The 12,302-nt window shown below is 44.7% G+C and overlaps 1 protein-coding gene across 3 annotated transcripts in view; it reads right to left on the reverse strand.

Moving 5' to 3' along the window:
• The window catches only part of tiam2a (TIAM Rac1 associated GEF 2a), a 121,357-nt gene that overhangs the window by 24,577 nt on the left and 84,478 nt on the right, over positions 1–12,302 (reverse strand). For all 3 annotated transcript variants that reach the window (XM_061743518.1, XM_061743517.1, XM_061743519.1), the window contains exons 9-15: positions 11,699–11,755; positions 5,701–5,877; positions 5,131–5,235; positions 4,949–5,027; positions 4,767–4,856; positions 3,615–3,818; positions 1,507–1,601 (exon numbers count right to left, since the gene is read on the reverse strand). In XM_061743518.1, coding sequence (XP_061599502.1) covers positions 1,507–1,601; positions 3,615–3,818; positions 4,767–4,856; positions 4,949–5,027; positions 5,131–5,235; positions 5,701–5,877; positions 11,699–11,755 — 807 coding nt within the window. The remainder of the gene's footprint in view (positions 1–1,506; positions 1,602–3,614; positions 3,819–4,766; positions 4,857–4,948; positions 5,028–5,130; positions 5,236–5,700; positions 5,878–11,698; positions 11,756–12,302) is intronic.

A 12,302-nucleotide genomic window follows, 5' to 3' on the forward strand; every position in this document is an offset into this window, starting at 1 on the left:
ACGCACACTCTCATCGGCTCTCGGGCTTCCAGCCACGTCTGCATCATTAACACATGGCTTTTTTTTTTTTTTTTTTGCAGTGACCACACACACTCATTAGTGCTCTCGATAAACACTGCCATCCACATTTTGCCGTGTTACACCAACGCGCAGCCGAGGCGTAATTCCCAACGGGACAGGCTCGCACTCGGTTTAATGACTTCAATAAACTCCGTTTACATATCAAAAGCCTGACAGGAATTTCAACAGCCGAGAGGACAGAAATAGGCACGCCATCTACTTTAATTCATTAGAAACGACTATTTGGGAGGTTTTAAGGACATATTCCGCCTTTTGGTGGGTTTGAAAGGAGCTTTGTGGACACAAAGACCAAAGCCAAGTCAAATCTGACTATTGAAATGATTTTCAATTAAAAAAAAAAGATTAAATAAAACCAAGTACTAGGGATGGGCGGTATGGACTAAAAAATGTATCACGATAATTTCTGGCATTTATCCCGATAACGATAAAAATGATGAATTTATCCTACCTACCTTCCTTCCTTCCTCCTGCTCTCTCCTTCCTTCTTCCCTCCCTCTTTTCTCCCTTCCTTTCCTTGTTTTCTCCCTTCTCCTCCCTCCTTCCTTCCTTCCTTCCCTCCCTCTTTTCTCCCTTCCTTCCTTCCTTCCTTCCTTCCTTCCTTCCTTCCTTCCTTCCTTCCTTCCTTCCTTCCTTCCTCCCTCCCTCGTTTTCTCCCTTCCTTCCTTCCTTCCTTCCTTCCTTCCTTCCTCCCTCCCTCGTTTTCTCCCTTCCTTCCTCGTTTCCTTCCTTCCTTCCTTCCTTCCTTCCTTCCTTCCTTCCTTCCTTCCTTCCTTCCTTCCTTCCTTCCTTCCTTCCTTCCTTCCTTCCTTCCTTCCTTCCTTCCTTCCTTCCTTCCTTCCTTCCTTCCTTCCTTCCTTCCTTCCTTCCTTCCTTCCTTCCTTCCTTCCTTCCTTCCTTCCTTCCTTCCTTCCTTCCTTCCTTCCTTCCTTCCTTCCTTCCTGTATGTGTGGATTTAACACAGAACCATAAATCAGCTTTACACAAAAACATCATCAACGGGAATTTATCGTTTTTACCGCGAGATGACAAATTCTTATCGTGAGGAATTTTTTTGACGGTATATCGTCAACGGTAAAATATCACCCATTCCTACCAAGTACCGGGTTTTCTCCTATTGGTGCAGGTTGCCTTGTGCATGCATGCAGTGGGAGTGCAGCGCGGCTTCATCGCTCCGCCTGCATGCCAGCAATAAGCTGTGTTTATAACAATGGCTATGATGGAGTATCCTAATTATGGTAATGACACGGATTGGTGCCAGTCTGGTGTCAGACAGCCTCTCACAGCTGCCATGAGTGGGCAGACACCCACAACGACAAGTGCACTTTTCTTTTTCTCTTTTTTTTCCTGCTCACACAAACCTAGAAGGAATGAAAGGTACGACGTGTGGACAAAATACAGTGTTTCCAGCACTGGAGCTCCTCCTACCTGGCTGTGCTGAACAGGCCTGTGTGCGCAGTGGGAGTGACCCTCCTCCAGTCCTATGCACAGGGACTCTCCACCATCGGCTGCAGCAAACACATCTGGAGAGAGAGGGGGGGGGGGGAACAGCGTCACTGTTGTGTGTTTGTGTGTGTTTCATGCTTGCATGCCACACTCCGTCCTTTCAGCGGTTTTGACTGAAGCTCATCCTTCCAACCACAAAACACAAGCAACGCTGACTAGTTATAGTCTGCAACCAACATGGGCGCCTGCAAAGAGCTTAAATATATCTCCAGAGTAAAAATGGCACTCAGGGCGTTCTGTTATTATAAGAAAAAAAAGGACAAACTTGGCAGTCCTAATTAAAGACTGTTATCTCTTTCATTGTTTGAAGGAGGCAAAAAGCAGATCAAGTTCTCTGCTAATTTATTTTAAAGTCTCTTTGAATAAAATATATTTGCATCTTAACCATCAATCAGGACAAACACAAAAAAAGAGCAATTTAAATTCATGTTTTAAAAGGACAAAGCGTCCAGAAGCTGGCTTGAGATAAATCGTTATTCTTGATTGTGAAGTGGGGGGGAAGACCAATGTGACTACAGGAAACAACAGAAACACCTCCTGTGGACACTGAACTTCATATTTGGAAGTGACCGTCTGTGTCAACAATAATCTTTAAAAAAAAAAAAAATTCAAAAAGCAGAGTTTCTGACAGCAGATGAATATCAGATCTTTGATCTGGGTTCCGTTCAGCCAGATGATAGAAGCTCTGCTTTTTTTAATTGCTGTAAGACTGATGTTAATTTGTCCACAGTGGGCTTTTACCTGCCTCTCCATCAGCCCGCCTGGGGCCCCGCGCCCTCTAGAGGCGGAGAGCGGAACTGCAGGCGCTTTGATCACACCAAGCTGCAGTAATGAGGCCTTCAAGTCATTAATCCCTTTGTGTTCAATTATGTCTATACTGTAGAAAAACACTAATGAATTGCTATAATTAATATGACGCTTAACACTTTCTCTGGGACAGACTTTTGTTTTTAGGCAATAAAACGAATAAAACAATGCCCTCTACATTTGGGACGACAGTAAAATATCTGCAGCAGTTAGAAGGAAGATTGTGGAGCTAGTTGTCAACAGGTCATGAACTGTGATGAAAATTCTTGTCACCAACTTAAAGCATCTTGTTTTAAAGTTTTCAGCTCATACCTTTGCCTACACAACCATCCACTGTCTCCATGACTGACCAAAACCAGTATGAATGAACACAAATCTTGCAAAGAAATGCAAGATTATGTTAAGTCCTCACTTTTAAAAACACCTGGAAATCTGGTCTGTTATAGGACTTTGTCATTAGAAATAACATCAAATTGTCGGCGGGACCAGAGATGACATTTTTCCAGCTGAATCGTCCTTACCTTTTACTGGAAAGGCTGAAAACAAACTGCTCCTCTGCCCGCTGGTGTCAGCTGCATTTGTGCAGCAACACGGACGAGCTCACCGTTTCAGTTCTAGCACTGAGTGTCAGCAGTGGGGTTAAGCCCAGCTGACAGGAAACTACATTCAAAGAGAGTGTAAGCTCCTAGATTCTGTATTTGGACATCGAATGTCCTGCTGACCTTCCCCTCGAGTATGAGATGCATACAGCTCCCGAGTCTCATCTAAACTTTGTCATTACGCTGTTTTTATCCTTTATTTCATTCTTTTATTTATTCATTTTACTTTTAGCAAGGAGGAACCATTGTGCATCTTCTAGGGAAGTGGAGATCCGGACTAAAACAGAAGTGTGGTGGCTGTCTTGTGGTTTAGGTGACTTAACTACTCACGATAAGAAGTAGCTGTTCCTTTGAGCAACAGACCATACTTTATGTTAACGTGAGTCCCTGCTTTGATAACAAAATAAATAAAAATAAGGCACCAAATGTTTATATCAGAAAACAGAACAGAAAAACTGGGTTTGGACTGCAAGCCGCTGGATTCTTTTGCACAAATTGAGATCAAGATGTCACAACACATGGCAGACATCACTTTACTCAACAGTGTGAAAGATAACTTCATGGAAGATAAATCTACAGCTCTTTTCTCCCCGACAGCCCGTCTGTTGCCGGTGATGAACGCACCTGATGAGGACTTGGCTCTGTGGTGTTTGCTGCGGACCTCCGGACTGGGTTTGCAGCCGGCGACCACAGCGACCGGCACAGGGCCGTCCCGCCTCAGCCGCAGGTGCAGGGTTTGTTCTGCAAACAGAGTCTGGATCAGCGCCAGGTCCAGGCCCGACACGGAGCGGCCGTTCAGCACCAGGATTTCATCACTTGCCCGCAGACCTGAATGCACGGATACAATTGTGTTTCAGAGGAAAAAGGTGGCAGAGCTGCACAGATGTCACGTGTTTTACTGCTGCTGCTGGTTCAGGGGTCGACAACCGCCATAGTGGCTCCTGGAGCTTTTTCAAAAATGTTTGACCTTTTTTGTCCTTTTTTTCTTCTTTTTTTCCTTTTTTTCTCTTTTTTCTTCCTTTTTCCTTTCCTTTTTAATCTCGACATTTCGACTTTTTTCTCGACATTTCGACTTTTTTCTCGACATTTCAACTTTTTTCTCAAAATTGTATTTCAACATTAATCTCGACATTTTTACTTTTTTCTCTGAATTTTTGACCTTTTTCTCGACATTTCAACTTTTTTCTCAACATTTCAACTTTTTTCTCAACATTTAGACTTTTTTCACAACATTTCGACTTTTTTCTCAACATTTAGACTTTTTTCTCGACATTTAGACTTTTTTCTCAACATTTAGACTTTTTTCTCAACATTTAGACTTTTTTCTCGACATTTCGACTTTTTTCTCGACATTTCGACTTTTTTCACAACATTTCGACTTTTTTCACAACATTTCGACTTTTTTCTCGACATTTAGACTTTTTTCTTGACATTTAGACTTTTTTCACAACATTTCGACTTTTTTCTCGACATTTAGACTTTTTTCTCGACATTTAGACTTTTTTCTCAACATTTAGACTTTTTTCTCGACATTTCAACTTTTTTCTCAACATTTAGACTTTTTTCTTGACATTTAGACTTTTTTCTCAACATTTAGACTTTTTTCTCAACATTTCGCCTTTCGCCATTTGCCTTCATTATGAGGCTTATACAAGACTTCATTTTTGCAGCTCCAGACATATTTGTTTTTTGTGTTTTTGGTCCAATATGGCCCTTTCAACATTTTGGGTTGCCGACCCCTGTGCTGGTTTAAGGAGTGAAGAGTGAGGAGTGAACCTTCACTGAAGGCCAGGCCGTCATGGAGCACTTCACTGACAAAAATCCTGCTGTTCCTCTGGCTGTCTTTGTGTCCCGTTACCGCAAAACCTGGTAGAAAGGGTTCAGACAGAGATCGTGAGTTGCACATAAACCCCCAGAAAACAACCTGGCGTAAAGCCGCCTGCGTCTGGCAGACTCACCGAAGTCCGCAGTGCTGCCCGGCCGCCTCATGTGCAGCGTAAACACATTAGCGGGGACCACCTCCAGCTGATCGCTGACCTACGGGGCGAAGTGAGGGGAAAAAATCGATACACAATAAAGAAAACCGGAGATAATGGAGCTCTGTGTGGATGGGACTGGGGGGGGTGTTTGTCCTTCTCACCAGATTGTGCAGGAGCTCGCCAGGAGCCACGTATCGCAGCTCCACACCCTGTCCCGATCGCCTGCGCAGCCGGAGCACGTGCGAGCCCGGGTCCAGCTGTTTCACCTGTTTTCACAAGACAGACTCGACGGTCAGCAGCCCGAATGCACAAAGTAGTCCGACATGTTTCAGCCTCATTCGCACTTTGCCTGGCAGATGCCGTGCAGCCCAAGTGTGAAGTATTTGCAGATTTTACACTTTGAGATGAGAAAAAAAACACGCCCTTGGGACTGCATGCATGTTGAATCTGTATTTATGTGCAGCTGCTCATCGAGGAGGATGCAGAGTCAAACATTACATGAGGATGTGTTACTTTAATTATTTATCATCTAACTGGATCTGCTGCTGCAGATACTTGGAAAAGATTGGACTATTAATTTCTGTGCTTTGGTGTGCAGTCGGATGTCCAAAAGAGAGAAATGTTAACCACAATGACGTGGCAGCTTGTGTTTTCCCTTTTCGCTTTGTGGCGACTGTCAGAAAACATTGTTCTCTCGCTGTGGTGACATGTCATTTCTTTTGAAACCCAACCTTGCAGGCTGCACAGAGAAGGTCGGCGACTGTCTGCTCTCCTCTGACGGGAACTTGGACTGTCAGGCCGTCTGGCGTGTGGACGCACATCGGCGCGTCCGTGGCACCGCCGATACCGTCCCAAACGCCGCCCTCGGGGGGCGACATGGAGTAGATGCTGGTCAACACGTCCAGCCTCTGGAAAAAGAGGGGGTAAGGAAGGGGGATACGGAGGATAAGAGGGAGTTGAAGGCGGAAAAGGGAGGGGGTGGGTGAGACAGAGCACACAGATCAATACGGGTCCATTAGTCTAAATGCTTGGCTGTGGATCAAGCAATGGAGCAAAGATGTCATACAATTAGCCTTTCAGAAATTCATTTGACAACATAGACTGCAGTTGCTCCACATTACACTCATCATAATGACCGTGTACACAAGAGCACTGGCGAGGGCCAATCAGCAGGTCTAGACATCCAGATGATATCTACAACCCCCCCCCAAACCCCAAGTGATGCATAGGGACGATTTAATTCAGAATCAGACCCACATTCTGGAGGTAATTACGTGTTGCATTATTTGTGGCATTAGCAGCGAGGTTGGAGCCGGGTATTAAGGTGGGGGGGTCGGCCCACTAGTCGGCCTCACAGGCAGCCATTTGGGGCTTTTGGTTGAGACTCCCTGTCTCTGGTGGGTAATCACCACCGCTGCGATGTGAGGCTGAGGGGAGGCAACACGCTGCAAGCCTAAAACCACAATTATCAATTACCCCAGATCACGAGGGAAAAGACTCCGTCGCACCAAATGTACTGACCATACCAACTTCAAACTCAGACACGGGACCGGGAAGATAATTGCAAATGTTTCAGATGCATTATGGGATCGTAAAACGGAGACTGGTGTGGGTCTGTTTTTTTTTTTTCCCCCCGACTTGTCTGAGCTTTTCTTTTCTGTCCTTTTCAGACAGCTGCTCGCTGTGGATGAATCATTTGAAGAGGAAAGAAAAGGGCACTTTTTCCTGCCAGACAAGCAGCCTGAGAGGGACGAGGGTTTTTACTCAGACCGTTGCTCATCTGCGCACAGACTCGGCCCACTTTTTATTTTAATATCTCTTGGATTAAGCTTCTTTGAGAGTCGGTTCTTACCAAATATGTCCCCTTAAAACACGCAAGTCCCGCCTTCACCGTTTCGGAGTGTGAGGTCATGTCAAAGCGGCGTCATGGCAACCAGGAAACTCAAACTGGGTTTCCTGCGCGCGCCTGGAGCCGGGTACTGAGCAACACTGTACACTCATTCATGGTTACGGAACGGCTCGACCGTTTGCCCGGTTCCACGAGCGGCTGCCAAGGCGACGGTCCAGACACGCGCCGCACTTCAACAAGTGCTCTGTGTGGCCAAGTGTGTGCATGCTATTTATGTTTGCACCCAACCAAATAATTCAGTGCTCCAGTCTTTTCCCCCCTCAAGTATGGAAAAAATAAAGCAGCGAGCCTTTTTCTCCTGCCCGGGATCTTTCTAAAGACGGAACGTGGAGTAACGGACGTCGAGCAGAAATACCTTCAATGTTCCACTTAGCAACACAAATATCACAGCCTTGTCCCAAACGGACAGCCTGGCCACAAAAAACAAGATGAATACACTTTTTGTAAATTCTCTTTAACATCTATTTAAGGAACATTACCCTTCAGTTCCTTCCAGCTCCACCCAAGACTCGTCTTTCCACCGCTGTCACACACTTATCCACGTGCTCACACACACACAACCACGGTGACTACTGGTCACCCAGACATGTTAGCCCTTCTCACTGGTAACTACACTCAACTCTTTCTTTAAATAAAAGAGATTATGTACTTTCAGGTGGCGACAGAGAGAGAAGATCATGGATCGTATCATGGATAAGAGGGAACGGGGTGCAGGTCAGGACCCGGGAGAAGCGACCCAGTGCAGGAAAGGATGAGAACTTAACGACAAACTACAATTTTAACCCTCAAATTTGCAAAAAAACAAAGAATAATGAAGCAAATCTGTCTCTCTTAAATATTGCATAATGGTGTCTTTTTAGACGTAGCTTTCTTGTATAAAAGGGACTGTTGGGTTGGGCGGAAAAAATAAATAAAAAATTAAAGCTGCAAGCAGCGATGAACGGGCCCTCGCACTCACGGCCACCGCCCCCCATAAGCATATCAGAAATGACACCACCCACGACTTTCTATGTCAAACCATTCAAAAGTTATGGCAGAAAATAGAAACTATGAAATATCGACCAATCAGAAGAAGGGGCGGGGCTAATTCAGGCCAATAAAGGTCAAGTACTCAAAACCGAGTCCGATGACACCACCCACGAGTCTTTATGTCAAACCATTTAAAAGTTGTGGCAGAGAAGTTTTCTAGGGGGCGCTGTTGAGCCATCTTCTCACGCCCATTAATGGAACTATCAAATATGGACCAATCACATGAAGGGGGGGCGCGCTTTTTGGCGTCTAGCGTCGCCACCGTAACACTTTTGAAAGAGAAAAGTAATGCGCGTAGTCGCAGGATGGAGACGCACATTTTGATGTATAACACACCTGGGTGCACGTTACGGTTCGGGCCGTATTAATTCTCGAAGGAATGGCATATATTGCATCAAAATTACGCGATTAATTCAAAATGTTCAAAATGGCCGACTTCCTGTTCGTCCTGTTCGGCCATGGCGCCAAGAGACTTTTCTTTAAGTTGCGACATGAGACAGGTGTGTAGCGATTTTCGTGCATGTACGTCAAACCGTATCGCGGGGCTTGAGGCACAAAGTTTTCTAGGGGGCGCTGTTGAGCCATTTTGCCACGCCCATTAATGCAAACCATGAAATATCAAATTTTTCGCCAGGCCTGGTTTGCATGCAAAATCTGGTGACTTTTGGGGCACGTTTAGGGGGGCAAAAAGGCCCTCCTTTCGTCAGAAGAAAAAGAAGAAAAAAAAAATTCCTACAGATACAATAGGGCCTTCACACAAGTGCTCGGGCCCTAATAAAAATAAAAAAATTCTAGCACTGGCATGGCAGCACCTGTGTCCAAATAGACTCACAGCAGTCTGACCAGCACTGATCCAGCTGGACCTGAACTATGTGATTTCTTGCTTGTGTTGTTCTCTCAGATGTAAGTCGCTTTGCTGAATGACAGTAGTAGTAACATCTACAAGATGTCCATCAGCTGCATCTTCAATACTTTTACATAATCTCAGTTTCTCCATCGGAGCCACATGGGGCTCACGTGCTGCTAAGGAAAACACCAACGGCAGATCTTGGCCACAAACTCACACCAACACGCCCCAAACTTGACTTTACCGCAAAGGATTAGTGGAAGATGAATACCTATTAAACGTCATTCAAGGGATTTGAAAGCCAAGCAGTCCCAACGGGCCCAGAGTCGTGGAGACGGGAAGGAAGGACCGTATGTACAAACAAACACAGACGCAGCTGTGCCAGCTTCTGTTTTCCTACTGCTCGTCCCGAGCCAGTTTCCATACTTGAGTCAAAATCTAAAAAGGAGGGGGTGGGGTTTGAACAGTGAAGTGAAAGAAAAGCCATTTCGTTTTAAGCAACATTAAAGCGGAGACCTGATGAAAAGCCATTATTGTTTCCCCAAACCACTTCCTGCTCACAGTCCTGCTAGGCCTTCAGCGAGGGAGCTCTTAACACTCGGCACATTGACTGCAGACTGCCACGATGAATCACTGCATCCTGTTAAACCATCATCTTCATAACGCCCATCTGTCATCATCTCAAAGTGCCCATTCTAGTCATCTTTCAGCGTTGCACTTCATCAAGACAGACATTTTTAGCTTTCTGAGGTCACTGGAAACAAGCTGGAGCAGCGTATTGACTTCAAATACATCGAACATCTATTAAGCTGACAAACAGAAGCCCAGAAGCATTCACAGCTTTGTTCCCCCACATTTTGACACATTCTGTTTATGTACAGTTGTCTCTTTGGCTGCTTCACCTCCTCCTTTAGTATTTTTTGTAATACTGATCCTGTGTTCACTCATCTCACACAACGTTCAACAGTCTTTTGCTATAAGATAGCATCCCATATGGATGAAATCAACACAAAAAACATACATATAGGCCCATTGATCATAAAATATGAAGCAACAAGGCATGTTTGTTCTATTTTTCTTCCCTAAATGCAATTAAAGCAGTTCCAAAAGAGTCATGGAGCTCTTCTGTATCGGCGGCAGCTGCGTGAGAACCATCAGTATAATGATGCCTAACATCAGGACACATCCTGATTGTTCTACCATGGACAACCCTGAACGCCATCATGACTGTAACAGTGATTTACAGTCACGCAGAGCAGCACTGAAGGTAAAACATCAGTAACAGTGACAAGAGACTGGTTGCACATTAATGCAGCTTTGCACATCAGCATCTTTGTCTGCTTCTCCTCCATCAGAGTCTCATCTGACCTTTTTTCCGCCTGTAAAAGTCGTTCACGGCTCCACAAACCTTCAGACGAAGTTCCCTCCTAACAGAAAGCATTGTCCCCGAAGAGCCTCGTCTCCAGTTACTCGTCTACATCGCCATGTAAAATGTTTATGTAATGCTTCTCGAGTTGCTCGTTTGGTAAGCCTCAAACAAAGGAGAAGCAGAGATGGTAAACTTCAACAACTTCCACTTGGAAATAGCTGAGCGCTGGGAACAGAGAGGGCCCATCTGAGCGCGGCGCCTTAAAGAGACGGGAGCTAAAACGAAGCGCTTTAGACTGTGCAGTCTGAGGAAAATAGTGCGTTTTTCAACACTAAAAACACGTGAACCGTTCAACTAGACCTCCCAAAAGTAAAATCATGAACCTGCAAATGTGCTCTTCGACCGCAAATGACTCCCTGCTACCCAGATGTTAAAGTGGAAAAATGAAAAACGTTGATCTAATGGGTGAAAAGACGAATACGCCTGAGAGCAAGCCTCGCTCGGAGCTGACGCTTACTGACAGAAATAGTTCACACTTTGGTTATGCAGATATGCAACCACCTAATAATCTCCCAATATCTGTCTGCTCACAGTCAGAAGACATGCACGTCAATCGCTGAACATGTTTACAGCACACACATAGCCTGAACACACACTCCATTAGCTCAATTATGACACATGCCGAACTCCTGTTAATCAGTTTTTCCAACAAGTTCAAAGTCTCTTGTTAGAAGGGCTGGGGATCGATTCAAATATCAAGAATCGATTCGATTCCGATTCTTAAGATTCAGAATCGATTATCAAGATTCGAGGTCCAGGGAGGAAACAGAGACGGATGAAATCGGTTTTATTTTTTCCCACATTCCGTTTTTATTTGTTCCATTTTGGTTTTTAATTTTTTTGCAAATGTAACCCCAAGACAGTATATAAAGTAATGAAATATAGACAATTTATGCAATTATAACCTAACACTTTAATGTTTTCATACCTTTAAACATATTTAAAGGCAAAAACATGGCACCAGCTATTCTCGTGTCCAACAAAACATTCCTTTTTTGGGGATAAACGAAAAAATAAAAAGTTGTATTGTAATGATGAAAAAAAAAAAACATAAATAAATAAAAAAAAATAAAAAAATCGATCTTTAGACATATGAATCGATTTTTAGGAATTAATATGAGAATCGATTTAGAATTGGGAAATCGATTTTTTCCAACACAGGCTTACTGAATACACACTCCATTAGCTCAATTATGACACATGCCGAACTCCTGTTAATCAGTTTTTTCGACAAGTTCAAAGTCTCTTGTTAGAAATACTATTTGTCTGGTAGACACCTTCAGGTCAACATGAAAGGATGCTCTGCTTTCATCCCTGTATAAGGTACACACCCTGCATAAAAATACCCTCACACGTCCCACTATCAAAGCCGTGAAAGACAGCAGAGGTAACAGGAACAGGAGTAGCGGCCACTTCGTGCTCTAACTGACAGCTGCGCCACAGATTGGCTTTTTGCTGCACATCAAAAGGTCCTCAAACCAAACGTGGACAAAATTAGTGGATTCTCTGACTCACCTCGGAGCTCCTGGGAGGCAGGGCGTACATCTGACCTCCAGCATCGCTTTCATAGATCTGAAATCACAGGGGCAGACGGTTAGAGGCACAGACGAGGAGGCAACAAGCTGACTCACTCATAATTGTTGCTTCAGCAACACAATATTAGACAAACACAGCGCTAGCAGCTTAGGTGGCTAATTAAAAGCTACTTGTGGCCAATGCAGCACTTTGATACTCGCTTTTATAAACGGAGATCTGCAGCCTTTGAAGGTGCAATGATGGAAATGTGCAGTGTGTGTGTGTGTGTGTGTGTGTGTGACCAGAGCGAATGTGCATGGACATCTAGTGGTTTCTGTGTTTGCAGACAGATGAAAGGGAGAGGCAGTCCAGTAGTAGATGAGAGGACAAGACTTCTCCCCTTTCACAACCACCCTTTGGTGCAGAAATATCTTGAAATATTCCACTGGTTCTAGCTTCCTCAGCCTCATCTGTGCTGCTGCTCTGTCCGGATAAGTCGACGGCTGCGTTGTGAGGATGTGGCATCGGCCCTCTAACAGGCTGCAGCTACCGGGTTTGTTGCCGGGCAGAAGCAGCAAGGCAGGTGGTATCGCTGGTATCAGGG

Source organism: Cololabis saira, chromosome 16, assembly GCF_033807715.1.
Source record: "Cololabis saira isolate AMF1-May2022 chromosome 16, fColSai1.1, whole genome shotgun sequence".
In the NCBI taxonomy this organism is placed as follows: Eukaryota; Metazoa; Chordata; class Actinopteri; order Beloniformes; family Belonidae; genus Cololabis; species Cololabis saira.